We start from the raw sequence: 27,639 nt of genomic DNA on the forward strand, positions 1-27,639 counted from the left end.
TCGGCGCTTCCAATGAAATTCGATCCTTTTACCCTCCCCCAGGCCGTAAACATTGACGGCTCCCTAAGATATTTGTTATCATGAAATATTAAGATAAAATGAAAATATGTTTAAAGGGAGACAGTCTAGGAGCCATCTAGAATATTGTTCTCAAGTTTGGTCTCCTCACCAAAGGTACTTGATTGTGAAAATAGAGAGAGTCCAGAAAAGTTTTTATAAAACATCTTTGCTACCGATCCTCACAACCATTTTAATGAAATGTACAACAACCTTTGTAAAAAATTTCAGCTGCCCACATTGGAGAGCAGACGGGCATTTTTAGATACTACATTCCTGTACAAACTTGTAAACTCTAATAACAACATGATGTACTTGCAAAGTACACTGGGGCTTTAATATTTATACTCCTCCTATAGCTCTGCGTGTACTGTTCTTTTTAGACCTGCTTCTTATCGTACTAATATATTATGAAATGAACCTGTAATTGAGGCAACCTGTTGGTCCATAACTAACTAACTAACTAAGTAACTAACTAACTAACTAACTAAACTCTGCTCAAATGGTAGGTCTACCAGGGACCCCTACGACCGATGTAAACACTGTATCTAGGGTACGTTGGCGATTGATGAAAGTTAAAAAATGCCGTAAAATGTTGAAGCTATGTTGACTTGATGCATGCATCTAGATAAGCGTATGAAATAGGGGCTAAGGCTTAGGCCTACATATTGTTTATAAACAAGAAAGTTGCCCACGTGCAGTTTCAACGACAAGCTTCCCTTAGGCTGCGTTACAAAAAAATGAATGGGGGGGGGGGCTGGAGGAATCGCAATTGAAATCTTATTTTTTTTCAGATCCCCCCTCAATACCCTAAAAAACTTCAAATGCCCCCTCTCTATGATCAAAATTTTTCAAGTTCCCCCCAACTTTCACAAGCACGCATATTTGTAAAGGATGTGCGCTCAGACAAAATAAACACGTATTGCTCCATTCCGCTCGCAGATGTTCAACATTACTTTTATTAGTACTTTGTAAAGTCATATAAAGGCAAGTTCTTAAATTGATTCATTTTTAATGCATCAGTGAACTTTTTGGATTTATCAGCTATCTCTATCACTGCTTAAGTATTCAGAGACAGTGACACTGCAGTAGCAGGGCAGTATCTGATAGTGACACTTCCCGTAGGCAGTAGCTGTATTAACTTTGATAATTTTGACAATATTTTTGTTCAGTTTATACAACTGCGTTCTTGTTCTACTCACTACATCATGTCCAGTATTTAGCTTAGGGCCTACTATCACAGCCTGTGTATGTGTACCATGCATTTGTATCACTGACAACTGACTGTTACTGATTATTTAAAATTATCACCTAATACATATTTATATATACAGTTTTTGTCGACAAACTAATATGCTGTAGGGAGACAGCAAAAAACTGTAGGCCTAGGCCTAGTTGTTTTACATAGAAATATTGCAAAAATCATCAACAGTTGCAGCTCCTGCCCTGTTACGTAGGCTCGTTTGGTTTTTTTATAACAAATCACAATCCAGTGTTCTCCACAAATAAAAAAATTAAGTGGGTGGCTAATTTGCATAATCATTTGCATAATATTAACATAATCATTTGCATAATATTTACATATAGTTTGTGTTCAGCAAAAATTGACAAAACAGGGTACTCATGAAGCAGAGCCCCTCCACTGATTTTTCAAAATTCACCTACATCCTCACTAAGTTGCATAAGCTCCTACCCTTGTTTAACTCAAATAAAGAAAGGTTAGGAGAGTAAAATATACCGTTAAAGTTGGTAAAACTGCTCAGATCAAAGAAACTATTAAAAGATGTAAAACAATGAGATATCGAAGTTCCCGTGACAGCATCGCTAGGAAATACTACGTTTTTCAGTACGTTTATCAGGGTTCTCTGACAATGCGCACCTCCGGTACCAAAATAGAAGAGTCCCACTCTGATGTCATATCCGCTATTGTTTACGGTATATTTTCATTCACGCACGCGATCTGGGATTTTATTCTCTTCACATGCATTTTCATTTGTCTAAAGCAAGTAACGCTCCATCTGTTAAGAGTTTTTACCGCTGACTATAACAATTTTCATTGCTATAATGCTGTTTTCACAAGATACTGACCGTTCGATCTTGGAAAGTTGAGTTGCTTTAATGTGCAGCCAACCCATTGCCGGTGCAGTGACAGACAGTTCCGTAAGCTATGCTACGCTGTTGATCGGCAGCATACATGTCTTCGTTCCACGTTTACTTTTTATTTCAAGATGTGAGTCAAACAGAAATTTCACCAAATTGCCACTTCTGTATCTAGGGAATGTGTAATCAGTTTGATTTCAAATTTTTCGTCAATTAAGAGCAGAAATCGTCGCTGACTTTTGCTGTCTTTTGACTATGGTTTTATATCAATTTTTCTGTCCTTTACAATTTCTTTGGATGGGTCGGTGGAGTCAAGGGTTGAACAATAGCGTCGCGGGCCGCGACGCTGTTTTGGGCTGGGAGAACCCTGATGATGGTGTTAAAAGAATGTGTACTTTCTTGGGGGGAAATTCGGCAGAATCAATCGAGACAACACTTAGATCTTGATGCGACCGCACAGTTTATTGTGTCACCGTCCGGGTGGCGGGACGGTGATTGTGTGAATGGGTTGACAAGTCGGTCGAGCTTCTCTCGCGGTCTTTCTTCCGCTATGGTCGTCGTGACATATCTTGACGAGGTATTAAAATGACAAATTCACACATACAACAACAGCAAAATGTGCCTTATTGATTTAAATTGACACCTTATTGAAATTCAATACAGAAACAAACAAAAGCACGGCATAAAAACATTGCCGTGAACCAAATCCGCCACCCCAGAACAAAGGCTGACGGTGGTTTCAAAAGCATGGGCGGCCGAAAATTAAACTGGGCGGCGTAGATTTTATCTGGGCGGCCGTGAAATTAAAGTGGGCGCACCGCCCACTTAAAAGGCGCCGTTGAGAACACTGCACACGTTTCGATTTTTTCGATAAAAGTCATGAAATGTGACAAAATAGTTCTAGATTTTCTTAAATGATTACTAACATTACAACAATTGGATGACATAAAAATAGTATTCATTTTCATTGAATTACCTACAAAAACTTGCCGGGAATTGGAAAATGTAAAACACAAAAGAGAACACAAAAATTTCAAGTCCCCCTACAGGCAGAGCAAAATTTTCGAGTCCCCCCTCTACTACCCCCAAAATTTTCGAATTCCCCCCCTTGAATTCCTCCAGCCCCCCCCCCCACCATTTATCTGAACGCAGCCTTTATCTGTTTATAACGTGTATCGATTATTATAAATGTATTATAAATGTTGAACTTTATCATAGGGTGGTTCACATATTTAATAATAAAGACGCGGAAAGTTCTTTGTGGTTCAGCTGGTATTTTGGCCTCCGTTAAATGACTTTACGCGGAGCTGCAGAGGATCCAGGAACATCGCGGGGGGACACAACGAGACACTAGATCATCTTTTCTACAGCTGTAAATTCACTGAGACCTTCTGGAACGAATTTCACACATTTTCGAGGAATCTCTCAGTTTGTTCACTAGACATAACTTAAATGAAGTGCTCTTTGGTGTTGACGGTTACTCTGACATTCATAATCACTTGCTACTGTTAGCCAAAAGACACATCCTTGCCATGAAAATGAAACAGAGTAAACCACACTTTTCAGCTTTTATGTTGCAAGTGAAATTCAACTACCATCTAGAGTACGAAATAGCTCTGGAAAAGACAAATTAGAGAAACATTGCAGCAAATGGATTTCAATTTTACACAAAATTGTAGATAACTAAGCACTGTACTTCATTTTAATTTAAGTTCATGTTACTAAAGAAAATGTTACCAATAAAACAATTTAAATACAAAAAACATCGCGGGGGGAGGGGGTGGGAGCATCCCGGCGTGTGCAGTTACTCCGAATACGAACATGAAACCAACAGAAAGGGGTGTTTATTTGTTTGCGTTTATTTCCTCCAACCAAAACCCTCCCTTTTCGCTTAATTTCAAAAGATAGGACATGTGGCAGGCGAAATTCTGGGACATCAGACATACTTGCTTATCGATAAAGTATTCATGTAACTGAAAGATTCCATAGGTTTAAGGTTATTGTTCAAGCTATTGGAATAATGTTACAAATGCTTCAGTGATACTTAAGTGAATACGAATTTGCACACGAATACGAAAATAACTTCAGTTTAGTGTCGGCGACTGCTTCCGTGACAGACGAAAACAAACTGAATATGGCATTGACCTTCTAGTTTCAAGAACGAAGCCAGCAACGGTAACAAGTACAAACATGGGGCTCATAGAAGTATTTCGGCGCAACGATGTCTCAAAAAGGCTCAAGTTAATGGCAATATTTAACTCACTTGCACCGCTTTATTTCCTGACAATGACTGTGCTCGCAATCATTCTGGCGTTTTTCGTCACGTTTCCCGAAATATTCAAGCACTCGTCCAAAACGTTGCACCGCCATTATGCAGTTGCAATGTATCTGTTTGTAAACATCATGTGGAATTACATTATGGCAACCACTACCGACACGTCTATCAAGAAGCTACCCCAGGAAGTAACAGACTATCACAAGTCCAAGAAAACAATGCCATACCGTTGCCATCGTTGCAAACTGTGCAATGCCAGTATTGTCAAGCGCGATCACCACTGTTTCTTTATGAATACATGTATAGGCTACTACAACCAGAAGTATTTTATGTGGTACTGTATACAAATGTTCTGTGGTACTGCTTACTCTGTTATCACAAATGCAATGTACACGAGCCGGGTGTATGGAACAAAGTTCACAGGTGGCACCACATTCATCTTTCTCGGGCCATACACCATACTCAATTGGTGGTACAAGAACACAACCTCTGGCGAAATGTTTCTGGTTGTATTTATGTACCTGTCGTTGACTGCAGGTATCGTCTGCTTGGGCTTCTTCCTCTGGCAGCTGTGGATTTCGACAGTTGGTCTGACGACATTTGAGGCGATGAACGACGTGAGGGGTTTTGACAATGGTCTGTGGAGCAACCTGAGTGATGTTCTTGGAAAGTTCTGGATGCTGGGAGCACTTTTTCCAATCCCTCTCCCCCAGTGTGGAAATGGTATTTACGGCAACAAATATGGTGAGGTTGATGATGATGATGATGATGATGGAGATCTTACTAAAGCAAGGGAAGGAAATGGTGGTAGTTGTAGTTGTGGTGAGAAGCACAAGAACGCCACTGATACAAGCAAAAAGAACAAATGAAACTGCTGGTTTTTGCAGATTTTATTTTTGTGTCCAAGATGTCATAAAACATCAGATGATGCACTTGCACTAGTACTATGCATGCTGAAATCAATCAAACTTAGAAAAGAATTACTTGGAAAACTTTGCCAGGTAATTGGCATATAGATTAAACTTTTGAAATGGCTAATTTACATCTTGTACAATATGGGAATGTAAAAGTGTGGCGTATCATACAATCTGTATACAGTGACATGATACAATCTTGACCTGATTATTTCACTGCATTTCAACAATCCTACCCAGATTGATTTATGATCCCCTTATACAATGTTCATATACCATGGTTTGGGAACACAGGTAATTGATTTTGGGACTATAGTAACACTTCTGCTGTTCACTTTCATGGACATTACATATCAAGGGGAAACACCAGTAAAAAATGATCTTGGAACCCAATATGACTTCCTAGTTTATCACACAAGTTAAAAAACCTGTCTGAGATACAGGCAAAAAATCTACAATTATTTCTATATGTTACATCATACACATAAACTTAAAGAACTGTTCCAACTTGACATCCAAATTCAATAATCTTTGTACTGGGAATTTTCAGTTGTTATCATCACAACTATTGTAACTGGCCAGTGCTCAGTGATGCCAATGAAAGTTGAAGTGTTTTGTTGAGAGCAAAGCTTACACTGTTCTTCAAATTTGACCAATACAGATAAAGTACTTTCATGCCAGGTTTCAGACATCATTGAGTTATGTCAATTTTTTATCTCTGACATATATCAACAAAGCAAGACTACAATGGCTTGTCTATGTTTGACAGAATCAGTGGTTTTGTTAAGGGCAGTACCTTGGTAAATTTTACCGGGGTTCCCTTGTCATGCACACCAGGGTTTTCCCTCAGAATATTAGGGACTACAGAAATGGTACCTGGGTTCCCAAACAATTTACCTATGTACCCAAACCTTAGCAAAAACACTGAGAATACATGGTGACACCCATGCCATTGTAGGATGTTGGCAGTATGCAAGTGGACCATTAAAGTTTGAACTATAGAACAAGCAATACCGGTACTTGCCATTTTATGCATGCTAAATTAACAGTAGCTGTGTACAATCAAAGGGCGGAATACAATTCTCTTTTCATGGAGTTGATGTTCATTGAATCATAGACCCTAGGACTATGATTGAATAGTTTCTACCATACAAATGACATTTCCAAAAACATTACAAATTCAAGTTTAAAGAAACAAAAGTCAAGTAAAAAATTTGGCATGCTCCTCATCAATCTAACCTTAAGCTTCTAGTAGCCAGAGGATTCAAATACATCTGCCACACTACACCAAAGTCGGTCACAAAATACACAATACATTTACTTACTTCAATGTCGAGCTATAATTCTTGTCACTAAATAGATTCAATCACTTCAAAGTACGACTACAATATCATTGTTTACGTCCAATATTTAAAGGTACCCAACAGTAGTTCTTGCCATTACAATCAAACAGATCCTTAAAATGGAAATGATACAATTTACAGTACTACCAGTAATATTACAGGGGACCGTATTTTTAGTACCATACCTTGGCTGTACTTTGTTGGAAAATTGGAGGTTCATAATTTTTATGGAAACATGAGTCTTATAAAGACAAAATACATTTACTTTCAAACTTTTGTGTTTTATTTTGTTTGTCGTGATGTACTACGATATTTGTACTTGTCTGCATACATTTATAATTACATTAAATTTACAATTTCATTACACTGCTGTTTGTATCCCATGTGAAAAATCTTGCCATTTGTCTATGGAGTTACATATATATTATTCTGTAAAACTTTGTATGTGAACTTGAGGAACATAAGTCAAATGCAGTGCATGTGAAGACTTGATTTTTATTCCATGTCAAACAAAAAGGCAGTGCTGTTTATCTAAAAATTTAAATATTTTGTACTGTACATGTAACTGTGAATTTCAATTGAACTTTTTAAACATAATCGTTTATGTTTTTACTGTACCAAAGTATTGTTCCAGCTTATGAAACTTGTGTACTTTTTAAATCAATAGTGACGTCTTTTTTCCAGTTTTGTTCCATGCGATGTTGCACTCGGTGCATAGTGTAATCAATCAAAGTTTGTTTGAAAAACTGACTTTTTTTACTATTTAAGTCCAAAGTGTTTGACAGTCCACAGGGGGAGAAGTGTAATTTAAAACGAAGTCCAAGAACATCAATTCTGAAATATTTAAATTGCACTTCTATGGAATTGATCAATGGTATGGTACGGTACAGCACCATACAGTATAGTAATAGTTAAATTTCTTTTCTGTTTTCAATCAAAATTCACTGTATAACTTTGATGTCATGGGCACTATAAACCTATGTTTTCACTCTCTTGCATTGCCGCTGTGGTCCTATGCAAATAAATAGTACATGAAAGAAGTGAATAAGCCTGAACTTGATGTGAGGTGTGTCATTCATACAGAGTGGTCAAGCACTAATCGAGCACCAGTACATTTTTAGACAAACAGACATACAATGTACATTTACATTTATCTGAACAATAGAGGTATGCCTCTGTATTTTTGGAATAATTGTTTCTGATGAGAAAAAAGGCCAGTTAGTGTGTGCAAGTAATGTACATTGCACATCCTGAAATACATCTCCAGATACAATATATGAACATCATTTGGCAGCATTTTGCAATTGAGTAAAACATTATTGTTTTTCGAAATTAAATGTAAAAGGTAAGCCTTTCAATGTGACTTAAAGGTGAATATTTGGTTAGCACTGAACCATGGAAAAGTTAAAAATGTTTACCATTACAAACAGGCACCTCAAAAGTCTGCACTATGTATGGTGTTTCATCAACATGAGCTATGTGAATAGTAAACTCTCATGATGACACTGTAAGTGAGGCATCATCTGGTCTGACTATCTCAGGTAATATACAGATAACAAAAATATTTTGTTACAACATATCTTCAGTTTTACCAATAGATAGTGTTTTGTGTCAATAAACTCTGGATAAACAAGACATGCTTGTCATAGAAATAGCAAATCAATATGTGGACGGAAGAAAAGAAGCAACTTAGAAAGAATGTAAAATGTAGCAGTATTTTGTGTCTTCTCAAAGCTGTGACAGTAGAGTGTAGACCACCTGTAGAGTATGAAAAAACATATAAAGATATCAATAAATATATGAACTCTGGGAACATTTCAAATCATCAGTGGTAATGTGAAGCTTATAAAAAATGTTTCATTCTCGTACAACCTGTTCATAACCATTTTCAAATTTGAGGATGGGCATTATCAATATGACAAAGTTTATATGCCCACTCTGATCTGTCACAATCATGATGGTCAAGAATGGAAAACAAAAGTCAGATCACATAAAATCTGTATTCATGACTCAGGACAGTCAGTGTGAAATCTGCATGCGTACCGTTAAAACAACATTGTAAGTGATTCCAGTGTAATCTGGTTGAGTTAAGCTTTTCGAGGCCCTTGCATATTTTAGTGGTCTTTTCAGAGAAGTGGCAGATGTGTTCAGTGAGGGTCGTTGCAACTGTTCACATCTGCAGCTCCCTGCTTTGTGCAATTTGTGCAAATTGTTGTGGTAAAGTATCGGTGAATCTCTTAAACAGACAGCTAATGATAGAAGTGAATCCAAAGGAGAAACATTCATTCCCCTAAAATATGAATATGAAAAAAATAATTTTAATTTTCTTTCAAGCCAATAAATCCCTCACAATATTATAACAAAATAGTTTCCAGCAAGATTTTATCTAACTTCATAAGTGATAAATTATACTGCGATTGGCACATATTAATCTCTTGAATTATGCAATTTTTGAAATCATTTAATCACTTACATGAGCTTTTTTGCCAAGGTTTCCTGGGCGCTTTGAAAGCTCCTTGATATCATCTGTCATTGAGACAATAACTGTGAAGATTCCACTAACACTTCTATAAAAAATAAATAAAATCATAACATTGATCATATCAGTTTGGACAGAAATCCTGAGTTGTGCACAAATGGAAATATGCATTATGGAATGACATGATGTAGTAGCCACCTTTTACTGATATCATATTTAAGGAGAAAAATTGAGTACATATTTTTAAATAACTTTGCATGGTGATAATACTGAGAATGATGTCATCATTGACATGATCTCATCAGACCAGACTGGTGAAGTTATGAAATAGTACAAGTTGACATTTCTCACAGTATTGGTGAAGTACAGCTACGGCAAGTCACATACCACCTGTTGATTCATATTGTTGCAGGCACGACATGACTTATTTTGAAATAATTTGAACAGGTACTCACTGACTTCGAAGGAAATCTGAGGGATTCATTTGTGCCATTGGCTGGTTCATTGTTTTGAACTGTTTCCACCAGTGTTTGATAATTGTCCTCAGCATGTCTAATGCTGCAACAATGTAACTGGCAAGAAAACGTGAAAAAAAAAAATGAAGTGAACACTCAAATTAAGCACCAGTGACAATATGTAATTTTAAACTTAAATCTGAAATGTGTCATCAAAATCATGATCTTACAAGAGTAAACACCTATTTGCATTGTGAGCTTGTTTATTTCATGCTATTTAAATCAACAAACATCGATAACTTTGGCTGTTCAAAGCAGTCATCACCGTGTGTGATATGTTAATCTCTGACAAGACATTAGTACTTACTCTTCAAACTGACTACTCAACAGTCTTCTGAGTGTTGGCAGAAGGTCAAAACAAGCCCCCATAGACAATGTCAAACCATTCCAGGCTTTGTCTGTGATGCTGGGGTAAGGAAATTAACAGGAAAAAGGCAATTTCAGCATTTACAATATCATATCAAGTGAATAAGATATATCACGGTTCAGAAGAATTGTGCGTGTAAACATTGTAGTTAAAACCTCTTTTTTTAAGGCGGGAAAAATAGAAATGCACATGGTTTTCTGGTTGTGAGTATACATTTGTTAAGGAGAATGTCTTAAAGTTTTTCAAATGGGAGAGAGCAAAAACAACACTTTCTGTATTTTCAATTAAAGCTCATCAACCTAGATGATTTAGATATTTGAAAAATTGAAATTATTCATCACATTACCTTTTAGTAAGAAATGGCAAGAGGTCGACAGTGATAGCGTCATCATTGGTCCTGAGGATGTAGGTCACCAATGCACTTGGACTTCTGTGCCAGAAGGTCTCAGCTGCCCGGAGTTCAAGTCGTCTTGTTGACATGATTTTCATCATTGTGTCATGTCCACTGATCAACTGTCAACAGATAATATGAGTCACTCTTTGTGAGATTGTGAGAAGGGTAATGGTAAAATGATCTTTGCAATGTTAAGAAGGACATGCTAAATTCTTTTGAAGGAACTGGAGTATTTGTGTTAGTTGTTGCGGACAAGATGAGGAACTTGAACTTCAAGTACAGTACATCCAAATGACAGTGTATAAAGTAGACAATGTAACACTGATGGTACAGTACTATTTTATGTACCTTTTGTATTTTCATCGGTAAAGATGGTAAAACTAAGTACATATATCAGTCCATCATACACAAATAAAATCAAGTAACCCACCATATCTGATGTTTACTACACGGTATGAAAGGAGTAAACTGATTTTTCAACTTTGTTATGAAAAGAACCAATTTTGATAATAATCAACACCACTCAGAGTTGAGTGTACTTAATGGTATTTATTCATTATGTAAATTACAGTAAAAGTGTACATATCAATGCCCCTACCTCATCCAACATCTTATTGGATCCTGCTCCACGGTCAATATCTGTGACAGGAACATCACTGGGTTTGTGCACAATGATTCTTCCTTCCATTTTATCATCACTGTCAGTCGTATCGGTTTGTTCAGAGTAGGACTCTGGTGTGAACTGGTCACCGTGCTCTGTTTCGTTGCACTGCGCTGGCTTCATGAGTCGTTTGTGAGGGGATTTCTGTGATGAAACGGAAGAGTGACTGAAATAAATGCAATGGATGGTGCAGGACCTATGGAATCAAATTACTGCTTTTAATTTACCACTAATGCTCACCTCACATTATTGATAAATGTTTTTTTTGGCCCTGAATGCTGTCAGTAAAAGGTTTATTGATCGGTGTTAGCACATGTCAACTATGATTAAATAACATATCCTTGTATTACCACATATGAACTCTACATCTGAATCATGGGCAATTCCATGAATCTGATGGCTTCAACCGGTGCTTTAAAGAAATGTTATTTTTTCCTTTTCTTTAACTATGGCTATTCCTGTCTCACTAAATTTGTTTGACAAATTAGAAATCTTTAATGCAATCAATCTTTTTTATCTAAACGCAGCCTGGGGGATATTTTCCAGACAGTTGCATATCACATGACATGTGTGAATAATTGTGTATAATATTATACATAATCCTTAAAGATCTTATGAAAAAGGCTCACTGAATATCAATGGCATATTAAGAAATAATTATGGAAGAGCAGTTTACGTTTTGAAAATTCATATACCTTTATGCATAATAAGAATAACCTCAACTATTTTACCGTCAAAGTACCCACCCATGCATTGAAGCAGTTTCCCCATAACAAACATTGTCTCTTGTGAAATTTCATTATTGTCCTCAATAAATTCAACTAGTAAATTATTTTGGCAGTGTTAATTCCCTATTAATTTGATGATTCCAAATTGTAATTATTTTTTCTAGATGAATTCTAAGTTTTTTTTTCAGTAGTTAAACAACAGGTACGCAACACTTATCCCTTAGCAACTGTATTAAAGCTTTGATAATTATTTTACCGGATCATTTTAATGAGAGAGTGTTTTGTTGTAAACATCACGTAAATTGAAATTTGATGAGAATATTTTCATTTAGAAATTGCTTGGAGATCTTACTTAACAGTTATTGAATGTGGTTGATGTTGTGCATCTAAAATCAAGAAGAGAAGTAAAAAACAGTAAGTTTAAGTGTATAGAGGTAGATTACCCTGTTATAACTTTTGAGTGGTTGTACACACGCTTTCTTGCCAGGTACTTTGAAAGAAGGATTTTGTCTGAAAATAAGAAAGATAAATGAATACATTGATCAGAGCTGACTGATTTGTAAAATCATATACATGTTGCAGTATATATTGTTAAATCTGCAGTTGCAACCTGCAGGTGATGTATTGTCTACGTGTACAACAGTAATTACTCAATGTTTAAATGGTAAAAAGGTATATTAAAATAAATATCTTTTTCGAAGTCTATTTGCTATTAAAGTTATGTCATGGGTATCTTCTTACCTTTTCTTTGGACTCTGAGGGATATATTCTGCATAAGGACTTGGTTGGATTGGGTGTCTTTTGCCCTATAATAGAAAAAAATAAGAACAATTAGGAAGAACAATTTTACATCTACGGTATGCACATAAGAAAGCATTCAACGAATGATATGGAGGTACCACACAGTGTGCTAGCTAATTCCATGTTTAGGACAAATCAGCAACGAATGTAGGAGGTTTGGAGCAACTTGACTTGTTCACAAGGTGCCCAGAGTAGGTATTTAAAACAAACTTTCTGTATATACAGAAGTTTAATGCATTATCACAATGTTATCACCCTTCTCGAGGGTCTATGGTTTTATACAAATCTTTCCTCAACAGCTGACCACATTTACCGTTACACAAAGGATCGGCAGTTTTTTCTACTCCTACACAATAAATGCAAACAATAGCACATTATATTACTCAGGGTTCCAAAAATAACTATGTATGATATTGAAACTATGAAACTATTCTGAGACAAAATGCAAATTGTAAGAAACTGGTAAAATATATCGGTTCCCAAAGAAAAATTGGCCTCGTACAGAAATAATTTCGAATCTTTGTCGACTTTTACCTTTTCTTTTTTGATTTTTAAAAGTCGGCTTTTATCGACCCATTCCCACTTCTGCCTTCGTGAATTCCACAACATAAATCCTGCTCCAGCGTCTAAAATACCTCGTTTATCTCGTCTCCTAGAGTCTGGTCGGGGCATATCTGTAGTGTAATAATAAACTGATATTATAATGTTTTACTATACAAAGACGATTGCCTAAAATGAATATCACCCTGTCTCTCCAAATGCAAGGCGTCTATTTCTCACATTTGACATTGCTTGACACAGTCCTGTATGTATGTAGACGGTCATGATATGAGGCGAAACAGGTAGGCCCAGCTCAGGAAATAATGACATCTACTTCATCAAAACATTTGTTAAACACGACCGCTAATTGTTGAACGTAAATATTACCTTGTAAGGGTTTCAGTTGTGAAATGTTAAATCGTCTCAAGGCGTCCTTCTACCGTACCGAATACGTCTTCATCGATCGGTGGTACTGGTGAAGCCGTTCCGCTTCCTCTTAGCTTGGCCCGTGTTTTTGTTTACAACCTATCCCTTTCAAAAAATAAAACATAACGCCCCATTGGCTTGGAGTGATAACGACGGACCAATCAATGACTGTGTAACAAATCTGTTGCAAGCGCCATTTCCGGTTTTCTGCGGGGCGCCCGGCCTGGGTAACACGCAAAGACAATCTTACTGCACTCTGCATTGTTTTTCTGTCCAACCAAAGTTTATATGTACCCTGTTCAACCTTTATCGTTTGTCAAGTTCAGGCAAGTCAATCAGTCATAAATAGTCCACAAACGAGAGAAAACAATGGCATACTCGTAGCTCGGTGAGTTGGATTTTCCACACTTTTGTACCACCTCCATGAGTGTACACAGCCTCAAAGCCTCTGTCTGTGTTTCATACATGATGTCCCGCCATCCCTGATCGCTTTGACGCTTCATAATGACTATGTCCAAGTATATATCAATATGACACACGATTATAATCTCGTCAATTGTTTCGATCGATTCGACATTGTAAAGTTTGACTCTCGCTCGTCCTCAGTAACTTTCGTTGCTATGCCAGTGAACGTGGAGCCCAGGCAGGAGCTACAAATCTAGCCCTGCGTACGATGCTGTGTGTTCCGCTACAGCTAATAGCCCCGCCCACCACAGCCCTGCAAAGACCCGTACGTAGAGTTGGTGACTTCAATCCATTTTTGGACTTGACGTAAAAAGCCAAATTACTGCCGAAATTCAGCGTTCTTGGGCCCAAGTTGTATCCCTGCCTACCTCAGCTACTCGATCGCTTCCAAAAATGCCAGTCTTTTATTCTTTTTTCGTAAATAACCGTCGATGTCGGCAACTCTCTCGCTAGCCCTGCGTACGTACGCAGTGTACGCTGTGTGTTAGGAACGCACACAGGGAATGCACAGCGTACACTGCGTTATGAAAAAAGAATAAAAGACTGGCATTTTTGGAAGCGATCGAGTAGCTGAGGTAGGCAGGGATACGACTTGGGCCCAAGAACGCTGAATTTCGGCAGTAATTGGCTTTTTACGTCAAGTCCAAAAATGGATTTGAAGTCACCAACTCTACGTACGGGTCTTTGCAGGGCTGTGGTGAGCGGGGCTATTAGCTGTAGCGGAACACACAGCATCGTACGCAGGGCTACTACAAATCATACAAATGTCACCAATGTTACAAGTTACCTTGACAAACTTTTGCGATTTCCATCTACACGTATTGAAACCTGCCATACTGACCAGTAGTTACTACCATAGTGGAGGTAGTAGGGAGAGCTCCTTATAACTTCCTTATCAACTGCTGTCCACAGCTTACATGATAATTCATAATCATTTTGTTGTGAAAATATATTATTTAGTATAGTTATTAATAACTTATGAAAAGGTTGCTCCAAAAAGGGGTGCCTACCCCTGAAAGTTCCGTTGTTGAGAGCCCTTTATTACTACCATGAAGGTAATGCTATGTCTACGAATCACAGTCCCTCTCAGCGTGAAGTAATTTTTACCTTCACAGGACTGTGTATGACAAGAGACACTTTTCTGGATCAATCCTTTACCGTAGTTTTGTGAGCAGCCTTTCAAAAGTTTTTCAGAAGTTGGGATTGGACATGTGCATAAGGTCGCCACAATAATAATATCTTGTCTGATTACCATGGCAACAAAATATTGATGGGAAAACATTTATTTGGATCAGTTTCTTGTTTGTTGGGTAAATAACTTGTTTTACAAGCTAAACTTCTCATGCAAATGCATACAGTTTTGCCCGGGAAAGAGTTGCTGCAGTATTGTAGCTGAAGGTTTTGCATAGGGTTGTAGGTTGAACATCAAAACTATGGTTGGGTCCAACCTGCTACCCCAGTCAAAACCTTGAGCTACTGTACTGCAGCAATGGTAGGAGATGTTATTAGAGTCCCTGTCACTGAATCATGTTGGGGATCATTCTAAATGATTTATGGAGAATTATGCATTTTGCTGATCATGTATTTTTTACCATCTTCAATTAAACTCCAGGATGATAAAGCAACTACAGAGAACAGAATAAATTTTTCTGCGATATACCACAATGTTTGTGAAACCAGTTAAAACGTTCAAACTGTCTTTTGTATTATGTGAGGATCTTTCTTTAAGAAATGAGTCAATTCACAGTCCAGGAACTCAGCAGTTCAAAATAACAATTAACATCACAGTACATAAAACAAACACTAACGATTGCAAGAAAGCTAATTGTGAACAGAGCATGAATGATGAAACAACTTACAGCTTGGCAAAGTTTCAAAGACATTTTCCAGTTGCTGCTGCATGCACTGTAAGTGTAGTAATCATTAGTATGATTTGACATAAAGAACAGCAATTGTTATAGTAACAATAACACCGAATTTTTTGAAATTCCATTGTGTAAGGCCCATACCAATACAAACTATACTTGTATTAATTAAAAAGCATCAGGCATCAAGGACAGTAAAGAGACCTCTTGGTCCTGCATGGGTAGGTGCTGCATTGTACTCATAGCAGCTCAGTGAGTTACAGTATTTATAAAGAGGCCAATCAAAATCCAAACAAAGTACCTTGGTATGGCTGAAGCGACCAAATCCTTTGGTTCAGACTTGATAGTACATTATATAAATGATTTGACATTATATAGTCACAAGAAAACTGAGCTGTTTTCATTCCTCTTGAAATGACAGATAGTTTTTTCTATTATAAAGGCTGGTGGGAAATGTTCACTTGAGGGAAAGTCTCTGCTTTGTCCATTGATGTTCCAAATGATGAAAAACACTTATTCAAAGTCAATGTCAGACATGATCATTTCGTGTTTCCAAACAGCAGACATTCTTGAAATCACTCAGCTTTTAATGCATATTTGCAAGAGACACAAGTTTGTTAATGTGCTGATAAATGTATGTTTAATTTCAGGGCTGGGATGCACTGACATTGTTGTTCTAGTTTTCTGTATTATGCATTCATGTTACCATGACGGCAATACATGAGTACAGCATCAGAACACCATTTCTACCATCTCACATACAAATTGCTTGCAATGGTAGTTATGCCGCGTTGCCTTACACAAAAGCAAGTGTAGGGGTGTGGAGTTTACAAAGTCTGTCATCATCGGTGAGTATTGTCAAACCAACCGTGCTGTCTTTATTTACAAGAGACACCATGTAACACACCCAAGCCAGTGATCAGATTTTGAGGACCATCTTTTTTTATCTATGCCATGTTCAGTCTATTGGAGCAGTCAGAAGTTGAAAAAATAAATCACTGTGGATATTGAATATAGCAGGACCACATAATTTAGTGGTATGATCTATTGATCATTCGCCACTAAAATTTCAGTCTTTCAATTCAGTGGAACCTTCCTTGGAGGTTTTAAAGTGCCAACATTTAACTTTTGTACACTGTAACAATTTTCCACTATAGAATATTCAATCCTTGATTAACTTGATTCTGAAACAGAAAGTCTTAGGTTTTGGCTATCAGATACATTTTCTGCGATTGGATAAAAAGCAGGGTATTTTGGGTCAGATGAAGCTCCGGATTATTATCTGTTGTTTTTGTTTCATTGCATACATATAATTTTAATCTCCCAACAGCTGTATCATCAGTTGTCAGAGTGTATCTCTTAACTGTGCATCACGCATGCATGTACATGATTGACCTGTTTATTGTCGTGGAATTTCATTCCATGTTGATGTGGAATTTCATTTGTTGTGTTGGCAACCAAGTGTTTAAACCAGGTAGCAAAAGTTCAGATCGCTAGCCGTGAGCTAAAATTCAAATCTGTCATTAAATTGAAATTTTAAATTTCTGTCGCAAAGTAAAGTGTGATATCAAGCCAAAATATGTGTAACATACAGAAGCAGTATTTCAACCTTGAAGTTTTAGTTATTGATTAATATTACTTAATAAATTGCAGAGTGAATAAATGATCTTATGTTCTGATTGTTTACATCCAGTGTTTTTGCTAAGGGCGGTAAATAGGTAAATGTTACCAGGGTTCCCCAGTCATTTTACCTGAGTTCTCCTTGTTATATCAATAGAATCAAATAGGGAGACATCAGCAATGTTACTCGGGTTTGCAAATCATTTACCAATATTCCCCACCCTTAGCAAAAACACTGACAACATTTACTATGTGAGGAAGGGCTCTAAATATCATTGAAACTTGCACAAAGATTGATAGTAAACTGTTTCCACTGAGGTTTGCTAGATGTGCCATAATTGTTCTTTGCCTAGTCATGCTTAGATGTCAGAAAATGTACAAGGAATAAAGAGCACAGTGAGTGATGATAAATACAAACGTATAGAGAATGATAAAATTGTGGTTTCTATTTTCCATGCTTTGTTCCAGCCTCTCCAACTTGAAGGCCATAGGAAGAAGATCACGTGCTTGAGGTTTGGCTACAAACATAATCCAACACTACTGTGCAGTGCGGCAGACGATTTCATTATTGTGTGGAATATAGAGAAAGGAAGAAGTGCAATAGATACAGGTGATATTTTCTATCCATTTCAATGTATCTGTTTTTATGTAAATAAATAAACTTCTATTAGATTCCTTTCACAACCGAACGTATAGGTATATAACTACAATGGATAGAATTGTAGCAGTAGAGAGTTTTTAGCAAATCAAGTAGTGAAGACGTTAGAATCTATCTCCACTCAGCCATATCCCTTTTTTGAAAAACACTTCAGTTGATGGACCTAAGTTGTTACAAATTTGTGTGTGACTTCCATGAGGGCTTTTGAAGTTCTGTGTATAAATTGGTATGTACATAACATTGTTTTAATCACAGGTCAGCAGATACGTGGTCAGGTGATCAAAAAAGGTCAAGGTTATGTGCAATATGTCAGCTTCAGTCCAAGTGACAATCTAGTGGCAGCATGCATTGACAAAGAAGTAATCATCCTGGACTCAGGGGTAGGTGCAGAGGTGGAATATTTTGTCAGATTCCCAATATATTAATGGTAACAGGTTTCCTTCTCAGAAGAATGAACACTTCAGTAGTCGTATCACTAACATCACTTTCATCTCTAACACATCACTTTCTAATGAAAAAGATGTAATTGTACATTTTTACAAAAACTGTTCAGAAAAGACATGTTTACCAATGACTGTATACTATCTTAACAGTTTTAAACAGTACAGTAAAAAATCACACTGCATAAATTGACTATTGCCTCTACATCACAAAGGAAAATTTGTATGCTTTACACTAACAGACAGAACGACTTGACACAACACTAGAAGGTCACACAGCCAGAGTGAACTGTGCTGAATTCTGTCCACATTACCAGTCCACTGTAGTCTCCGTGTCTGATGACAGGACATTTAAGGTGAGTCGTCCCATGAAATATGTTTACAGAGGAACACAAGACTTGTTTATCCTTTTTATGATGTAGACGTATATGATACTTTATACTATAGTTCTATATTTCATCAGTGTAAGGGACCATCTCAGGTTGTCGCAGAAGTTCAAGAAACGAAATTTCTTCGTTTAGATCAACCCCCCCCCCCCCCCCTAAACGAAACTTCAAAAGTGCGAAATGTTCATGTCTGCCTGAGAGTACAATGTTGCATTTGCTACTAAAGACGTATTCCCCTTGCCACATTACAAACCGAGGCTTGGTCTGCAATGCCCTAATGCCAGCACTTGCAAATGCAGTAATATCCGAGTAATCGTCATACGGTTCAGGCGATTTACCCATATACGGATATCCCTCACTTGTTATAGGAAACCCTGTCCAGTTCTGGCCGTTCCAGTATGCATTGACTGTTTGATTGCGTTGTCGCAGACACTTGCTTTGATTCCTTACAGCGAATTTGGGCTTCGGTTATATTAGTCTGTTTACACGGTGGTTTTTCCTCACCAGATAGACATATCGACATATAGCTAGAGTCACTCTGGCGAGAAACTTCGACATGGGGGCCCAGGCGTGTTCAATCATATTAAAACGACTATTTAGTGGTTAGAGCAGACGCTTATAAATAGCACATTTTAAACAATGATACTTTTTGTCTTTGAATGATTTGATGAATGAAAGGTTATGATACAATGTTACCATCGGTAAATTGTGTTTGGGGAACGAACGAGATGGAAACAGTTACAAAGTTGTTGGCACGAGTGTGCATTTTTTTCTTTAATTTAAAATAAACACACGAAAACTTGTGGTCACAAAATAAAAGTGCGAAAGTGAAGTTCACTAATTGAATGGAGGTCAAACCCCCTCCCCCCCAAACGAATGAATTTCGCTTTTTGAACTTCTGCGACAATTTGAGACGGTCCCTAAGCAAACTGTAGAGGACAGTGTGAAGTGTTTTTGAAGGGCGCTTGGCTTATTATTGTCTGTTAGTGTTCACACTAAGTCCACTATAAGCATTTCAGTAAAAAATGTATCACACTGACAACCCATAAATTTAGGCACAAATTTATTACATTATCATACATCAAAAAAATCGTGTTTTGTTTAAATTTAGTCTACAATATTCGATTACTTCTATTATTTACTTTATATTTGTGACACAGTTGCAGAAAGACAAAGATAACATCCCCTGTTGAACAGCAGGTTGGTTGCTTTTCATCCATCACAGCACTGTTTCATTTTATATTTCAGATCTGGGACATTTCAAACTCATGTTTAGTTTACCAGTCAACTATCATTTCCGGTAAGTACTACATTGACATTTGGCTAGTTGTGAGTACTACATTGACTCTGGGCTTGCTGTAAGTTAAGTACTACACTGACATTGGGCTAGATGTAAGTACTACATTGACATTGAGCTAGCTTTAAGTACTACACTGACATTGGGCTAGCTGAAAGTACTTCATTGACATTGGGCTAGCTGTAAGTACTACATTGACATTGGGCTAGCTGTAAGTACTACATCGACATTGGGCTAACTGTAAGTACTACATTGACATTAGACAAGTGTGTGTGTGTTTTAATATCTGTGAAAACTTAATACAACTGTATATTCTTGTTTTCAGCCTCTCCATTCATCAGCTTGACCATGGATCTTTTGAATCCACAGTTTGCTGTGGGTTCATCTGATGGGCAACTCAGGGTCTATGATCTAACTGATGGCAATGGTTTCAGATGTCTTCATCAGTTGGATGTGGCCAAGATTTTGAGAAAACAACGAGAGGCCAAGGAACAGACTGTAAACATTGAAAGTAAGCCAGGTAGGATAAGCACAGCACACTTTAAATTGAAGCTGTTGGGTTTTTATAATTGACGTTGGTGTTTGACGTGAACATAGATGCATGGCACTCAGCTGTTTCTGGTGTCTTGCGCCCTCTGGTGCTTTACATCAATATTTTGGAATATTGGAGTTTCAAAAGTGATGTTGTCATGTGGTTGGTGGTACAAGTATTTCTATAAAGGCTCCTATAACAGTTCCTACAACCCTTATCTTGCTCTGTAGACATGTGTATCAGGAAGCTGAATAAAAAGGCACTTCCTATTTCATCCTCTGAAAACATACCTGACACACGCTTTCGTTAAGTTTTCAATGCCCCCTCAAGTACACAATGCAAAATTCTGTAATGCAAATACAGACCCACCAGCTAGCACATGTAATCCAAAAATACAGTGTGAAGTAAATCAGGCAATAAGCATCATTTAAGTTCAATGCTTCGATCCTTTTAATTGGTGAATAATATCAAGTTATTTCAAGGTTAATCATTTGCTTTCTTTACACTCTTATGAAATCAACAATTTTCAATTTTTATCTCTGTTTGTTTGTTCCTAACTTTGTAAAGTGATTAGTAGTTTGCTGGGTGGAATTGATATCTTAACGGTTACAAACTTGTCTGGCAAGGACACCCTTCGGAGTGGCAAAAGTCAGTGGTAGAGAGGTGTCCTTCAGTACCGTGTTTCATGTAGACGGGTGGTGGGGGGGGGGCGATTCCTCCTCTGTTGACATGTTGGCATCCCCTAGTAATTTGTCAAGGGGGACCAGCCCTGTATGAAATGGTGTCAGTCACACCTTAGAGATACAAGTAGAACACATGAACTAGTGAAATCCCCCCTAAAGTTTCTGGTAAAGGGGATAATGCCCCCTGTTGATGCCATCCTGGATGAAACATTGGCCCTTTCAACTTGCCTCTTTTGGTCTGAAGATCTGTCCATTTCACTAAGGTGCTGTGATAAGATTGGTATCCACAGAGACAAATTTCTAAAGAGACGTCACCTGCATATGACACTGAAAACAAATGTTGTTTGTTGATGCCTCTCAGGTCCAACTACAATCAGCAGCCGTCCATCTTGGCAAATTGAGCAGCCGTCCGATGACCAGTCAGCCGCCGTGTATTTTGACAATTCATCTGAGGGGTCTGCAGTTCTGGGTTTACACTATGCCCTCAGACCAAGCGGTACCAGAAGTCACCTCAGCAGTCCTAAAGTACCGGCATTCCTGCAGACAGACGACAGCCTTGTCCAGTAAGTATCATACTACATCAGGTGTAATATGTGCTTTACCAAGCTAGAAAAATCTCATAAAGGCATACAAGTCACATGATTCATTCTTAACTTCTGATTTTAGAGAATAAAATTAATCTGTTGTGATGCTGTGATATCCGTTCATGTTTGATCATTTAAATATGTAAAGACTTAATGACCTTTGAACTGTCGCTTTGATATCACTAGGGGGTTAGCGTACATGAATGCATGACCTGGCCTGAAAAATACATTTTATTCTATTTACACAGGGACCTACTAGAGAAAGCACCAATGCTGCTGGTTGCCACTAACAACGCTATGTTACAAGTCAATGCACATAGCTTTGATGTGGCTTCATTCATAGACTTTCAAGGTTAGAGGAAAATCTTTCAAATCATGTTTTCTTGCTTTCTTTCGACCTAATACTACAAAGATATGTTTGGGGACATCATTTCTCCAATTATATTATCTTCCAACTGAATTCACAAAAATCTAACATTGTGTTGGTTTTCCTAAAACCTGTACAGTTTTCTGTGTAACAGGAACTGTGTAAATTTGCAACAGAATAGTGAAACATAAAATTATCATGTAACACTGAAACTATGTTCATGCATATTTTAGAGGGTGATTTTGTTTATGATATCATCATTGACTGTACAGACCTTGATCTTGCTGCATATTTAAACATTTCTGAGTGTTATGAAATAAATCAACAAAGAGCCAGGGTTTTCATCTTTTGTGTTCTGTATCCTCTTTCCTGCTTACAGATCCATTGCCATCAGAAAGCTCTATAGAAGAGACAGAGAAGAACATATCAGTGTCAGGTTCATTTGCATTTGCACAAGCAGAAGACATCAGACAGGTCAGTAGAAACAGTTGACCATCAGTGCTGAGCTATAGGTCTGCGTGTCACACTTTGTGTAGAAGCTTCTAGTCATCCTTATGGCAGTCTATAGAATACACAAGTGCCTTGTGAGACAAACTGTGTGGCCACATGCAATAATATAACATGACCATCTAATTACAGAAGAATAACAATGGTCAATGAGATTGTAGAATTCAGAGTACAGTTATCAATGTGTTACATTACAGATAAACAGACACAGTATAGCACATTATATTACCATGCCGTGCCCGTCGCATTTTGATGGTCAAGCTGAACCACATGACTGACCACAAATACACAGTAATGGTTTGTTTACATGCCCATGAATATAAATAATAAGATTAACAACTAAAAGTATCATAACTTTACAGCTCAAACGTAAATCATAATCAATCACAAAATAAAATGGAGCACTTGTAGGTCAAGTTGAGATACTTTTTTCTGAGAACATCTCCGGATTTGCCAATTTTTACAGCGCGCGTGACAGTTCGTCGCATATTGCTCAGTTTCTGGGCCCAGTTGTCGTTCGCTCTGGGAATTTTCGGAAATTTTGACGGTTTTCTCGGGTTCGCTGATAATATATGGAAATAACAGACTCCGCTCTGACCATTAACGTTTATTTGTGGGCGTGGGCTCGAGGAAAGCCAAATTAACGGGTTCGGCAAGCCTCACCCGTTAATTTTTGGCTTTCCTCTCGCCCTTGCCCACAAATAAACGTTAATGGTCAGCGCGTCGCCCGTTATTTCTATAGTATGTTATAGAGGAATAAGATACTTGAAAGTTCAATTTTCAAGATATATCACAGCAAAACAGACATATCTTCAGTATGAAAAAAATGTCTTAGTGTTTCATCAGTCCATCAGTTGAACTTCTGCTGTGTTCAGAGCAAATTATCGATCGATGTTTCCTGTACATCTCAGGATATAATTTGAAATTATGTTTTGTGCACATTAGCAACAAGGATATCAATAACCCTGACCACTGCATTGTTTTTACTCAAATCCTCCCAGTCAAACACTTAGCCAGTACGATGTTTGATTTCTGTAACATTAATTACATAAACTGATCTCAACCTTTTGGCACCTTTTGCTAATCTTGCAAACAGAGTTTATACAAGCGTTTGATTGACGGTCGGTTCAAATCACCAGCAGTCATTGATTCCCCACCACCAGCGCTCAAATTTCCTAAAAAATCATCTTCCAGTCGCATATAACCACAGACTTCGATCAGCAGCAGCTTTGCGCCGACTGCTTGGTAGTTTGTCTGTGTTTTTGCAGCCGGAAAAAACTGAAAAGTGGCATTTTCTGGAGTGTGTGCCCGTGTGTTGCCTGTTTGGTGTCCACTAACACAATGAACGCTGCCATAGCTTCACGCCCTTTTAAAGGGAGGCTCCACCTTTAACAACCTTGAGACATTGACTGACTGTCTTGACAGTGTGCATGGGTCAACATGCTTTGGCTTTGTCTAGAAGCAAAGTTATTTTTCAAATTTCTAGTTGGTCTCTAAAGAAGTTCAATTCACTCCCAAGATTCTCACACTATTCACAGGTTTGGTGTCTAGCTGGAAGTCTCTTCCAGAAAACAGTCAACATTCTGAAAATACAACACCCCAGCTGTGTACCCACAAAGGATAAAAAACTGACAGAGCTTTTCTCTGAAAATTTGCATCTTGGAGCTAGTAATGGGAGAAACGAGGGAATGATGGATCAATCTGAGGACATCTCATCAGAAACTGATTCTGAAAGAGAAATAACAGTTCTCTCAAGGTAGTTATATGTCATCCGTATGAATTTTAACTTCCCATTCTCCAATCACTGCCAGTTTTGTTTGCATTTAAAAACTAGTATCTGATCAGCTATATAATTTATAAATTGTATCCGTTACATGTACATATCAGTCTACATTCAGCATTTTTGTTGAGGACAAGGTTTAGGTCATAGCTTTGAAACATCACTAACGTTTCTGATGTCTTGTGCCGCAGAAGGCACAAGAGGATATTCAACACCTGAGTTGGTGACGTAAACTTGCTCACAGTCCTGTACAATAACACTACAATTACCGTATGATGGTTCAACACCAGCAATCTTGGAAGGCCAACACACGCAGACTAATATCTAGTTTCAAAAAAGGCGAAAGGTTGACAATGCCAATACTCAGAATGGTTTTACGGTAATACTGATCTGCCAGCTCTGCTTTGTGTAATTAATTCCCACTATGAATGAAGTTCATACAGTTCACATCACTCCAGTCAACATGCAGACAATGTAGATGGCTGCTTCTGCCAGTGCATTGATCTTGCTGTTGATTTACTCTTGCTCAGACATGCCGCAAAGAGACAGGATGGATCACAAAAATGAGATTCATCACAGCCTGAAATTACATGTATATCTTTAAGTAATGTTTACAGATTTTCTAATGCATATGCAGTGCACATATTGGCATTTCAAGTCAGTTGCATTTCTCATTTGCATAGATTGTGCTTGCTTCAGGTTGAACATAGCATTTACATTAAGAGCTCAAAACCACTGGGCAATCATTGATTGTTGCTCACTTTCTCTCCAGCACTCCCCTCAAGACCAATTCGCTCTTGAAAGCAGAATTGGTACCAAAGGTCAAAGAGACAACACCACCAAAGAAAGGCAAGCTGTGGCCGTCTGCAGGAACGAGGAGAACAAGTAGCACTGAAGACCAACCTCTGACATTCAAGAACAAAATCAAATCTTCAGGCTATTCAGATGCACCGAGGTATAAAGACAAATTTTTGAAAAGAATATTCTTTCTTTCCAACATACCGTATGCTATAGTGAAGTTCTAATGTGGTTTAGATTTGTTCAAACCATGCCTGAATGGCTGTAAGGCAGTTCATGTCTTCTCCTCCTATATGGAGCAACTTCAGACCAAGATGTCTGTTTATCAACTTATCAGTAATGATGTTTAATATGTAAAACTTGTAACTTTACTTCAGCATTTACTTTATGTAACACTTAACATGACCTGTTTTTTGAAACTGGTGTTTAAAATTTTCCAAACTGAAATGTTCAGATTTTTGTGCTTGTACAAATCAGAATGGTGATGACAATTCTTCAATTTATTTGTTTCCACAGGATGAACATGTTTTCACCCCAAACAAACAGACTAAAAGGGAGTGCAAGTTCCAAAAATGCAAAGTCAAGATCAGCAAGCAGGTTAGGATATACTTTAATGACTTGTTGTTTTGATGTATTTCTATGTTGGTCACCCCTATTAGTTTTACTTTCTGATTCAATTCTATCAGGTTTGTTCTCCCAGGTTCACTATTTCCAAACATTTTGATTTTCTAGTATTATTTGAAAACATAAATAACAATGCACACAATTACATCATAGTTGGTGAAAGTGGAAACTTTCTTGCTAACCAGTTGGTTTTGTTGACAACAGTTTATAATCTGTATACAAAGATTTTCTGTCCTGTACTGCGATGTCTATGTAGAGAAGCATTGTTTCTTGGAGACTTCAAGAAAGAATTGTAAGATAGTTAATGTTTATGGTTTTGCATGCATGAATACTGATATAATCAATCATTAGTTGAAGATATATTCCATTCTCTAACTTTTTACAGAACTATTATCAAGGAATATCCCATGGATGCTGAATATCCAACCTCTGTGAAAGTCAAACTGGTGGTTTCCGAGCAACCAAGTCCCTCAACTGCATCTCGTTTTCAGGTATGCAGTGATCACAAACTTTTTGTCCTTTTTTCAAATCAAAATCTTAAGAATATCTATGTGGTTCACATAATGTTTTCCAGGAATAAGCATTCTTTTGTCTGTCAATGTAACCATTCTCAGGAGTTGGGTCAGAGTGGTGTGTTATCTCACTTCTATCAATAGCTTGATGCTACAATGTAGCTTTCCGTTCACCAGATTTTTTTGTCTGATTTTCAGATGATGGACAAAACTTGGCTGTAGCTCTCTCCAACAAATCTTCACAAGTGTTTAAGATGCCGCTTACAGGGAAAGGAACAGCATTTACAGGTATCAGTGCTGACCAACTTTGTCTAATATGATGCTAAAATGCAAGTTCCCTGCTGTAATTTATTCACTATGTCAGAGAGAAATGTAATGAATTTTCAAACGCTTCATTTGTACAAGTGTAGAATTAATTTACGCAGTCATTATGAAAAATCATGAATTGTAGTGAACACACTACTTGAAGAACATTAAAAGAAATATTTTAGTAAAAGATATTGTACTCTAATATTGTGGAGACTTTGACATAACAGTTGTTTTATAAGAATCATTTTCCTGTTTGTAGTCATAGATATCGTGACTACTTGACATGCTGTGCTTCAAAGAGTGGTGATTTGAGTGTAGTAAAACAAGAGTTGAGGTTCTGAATCAATTGATGGTCAACCCTGTCAAGGTCCAGAGTTGTAACTTGACTCATGTTCAAGGAACATGAATATGAATAATTTAAAACACACATTGATCAGTCTTTCTAAATTTGCTTAAATTTAACATTAAAAGTGACCTTTAGTGAACACATTGTATTATGACATCATTCTTGTTTCATTTGTGTTCACCTTAAGCATTTGTGATTTTATCGTCTCTTTGCATTTTATATTGAGATACAAATGAGATTCACTTGACATAGAATATCAAAGTTCA

At 37.4% G+C, this 27,639-nt stretch overlaps 3 protein-coding genes across 5 annotated transcripts in view; 2 read left to right on the forward strand and 1 right to left on the reverse strand.

The window, feature by feature from the left end:
* The first annotated feature begins 4,575 nt into the window (after positions 1-4,575).
* LOC139148844 (palmitoyltransferase ZDHHC22-like) lies at positions 4,576-5,301 on the forward strand. Its single transcript, XM_070720274.1, has one exon. The coding sequence runs from the start codon at positions 4,576-4,578 to the stop codon at positions 5,299-5,301; it is 726 nt and encodes a 241-aa protein (XP_070576375.1).
* Positions 5,302-5,307: 6 nt separating this feature from the next.
* On the reverse strand, positions 5,308-13,717 carry LOC139150322 (katanin p80 WD40 repeat-containing subunit B1-like). The gene is made up of 10 exons (XM_070722623.1): positions 13,562-13,717; positions 13,169-13,308; positions 12,575-12,639; positions 12,277-12,343; positions 11,043-11,249; positions 10,397-10,563; positions 9,991-10,089; positions 9,624-9,740; positions 9,163-9,256; positions 5,308-8,447 (listed from the first exon to the last, which is right to left on the reverse strand). The coding sequence occupies exons 2-10, from the start codon at positions 13,304-13,306 to the stop codon at positions 8,418-8,420; spliced, it is 984 nt and encodes a 327-aa protein (XP_070578724.1). The 5' UTR covers positions 13,307-13,308; positions 13,562-13,717; the 3' UTR covers positions 5,308-8,417.
* Positions 13,718-13,783: 66 nt separating this feature from the next.
* The window catches only part of LOC139150321 (WD repeat-containing protein 27-like), a 59,008-nt gene continuing 45,152 nt past the window's right edge, over positions 13,784-27,639 (forward strand). The window contains exons 1-15 of one of the 3 annotated variants that reach the window (XM_070722620.1): positions 13,784-13,988; positions 16,581-16,778; positions 18,019-18,160; positions 18,464-18,588; positions 18,891-19,004; positions 20,283-20,334; positions 20,657-20,851; positions 21,908-22,109; positions 22,379-22,482; positions 22,877-22,971; positions 24,543-24,760; positions 25,557-25,739; positions 26,099-26,179; positions 26,592-26,697; positions 26,917-27,006. In XM_070722620.1, the coding sequence (XP_070578721.1) occupies positions 16,638-16,778; positions 18,019-18,160; positions 18,464-18,588; positions 18,891-19,004; positions 20,283-20,334; positions 20,657-20,851; positions 21,908-22,109; positions 22,379-22,482; positions 22,877-22,971; positions 24,543-24,760; positions 25,557-25,739; positions 26,099-26,179; positions 26,592-26,697; positions 26,917-26,940 (1,782 nt within the window). In that variant the 5' untranslated portion in view covers positions 13,784-13,988; positions 16,581-16,637 and the 3' untranslated portion in view covers positions 26,941-27,006. The remainder of the gene's footprint in view (positions 13,989-16,580; positions 16,779-18,018; positions 18,161-18,463; positions 18,589-18,890; positions 19,005-20,282; positions 20,335-20,656; positions 20,852-21,907; positions 22,110-22,378; positions 22,483-22,876; positions 22,972-24,542; positions 24,761-25,556; positions 25,740-26,098; positions 26,180-26,591; positions 26,698-26,916; positions 27,007-27,639) is intronic. The other 2 variants (XM_070722621.1, XM_070722622.1) reach the window with 2 other exon arrangements.

The sequence above is a fragment of the Ptychodera flava genome, chromosome 14 (genome assembly GCF_041260155.1).
Source record: "Ptychodera flava strain L36383 chromosome 14, AS_Pfla_20210202, whole genome shotgun sequence".
NCBI classification, from domain to species: Eukaryota; Metazoa; Hemichordata; class Enteropneusta; family Ptychoderidae; genus Ptychodera; species Ptychodera flava.

What these genes read in the sequence shown, in the direction of transcription:
- LOC139148844 (XM_070720274.1), top strand. Translation starts at nt 4,576, where the DNA reads ATGGCAACCACTACCGACACGTCTATCAAGAAGCTACCCCAGGAAGTA.
- LOC139150322 (XM_070722623.1), bottom strand. Translation starts at nt 13,306, where the DNA reads ATGCCCCGACCAGACTCTAGGAGACGAGATAAACGAGGTATTTTAGAC. An exon ending in TAAAAATCAAAAAAGAAAAG is followed by an intron (nt 12,640 to 13,168) that starts GTAAAAGTCGAC and finishes TTTCTATTATAG; the next exon opens with GGCAAAAGACACCCAATCCA. An exon ending in TTGCCATTTCTTACTAAAAG is followed by an intron (nt 10,090 to 10,396) that starts GTAATGTGATGA and finishes TCCTTACCCCAG; the next exon opens with CATCACAGACAAAGCCTGGA.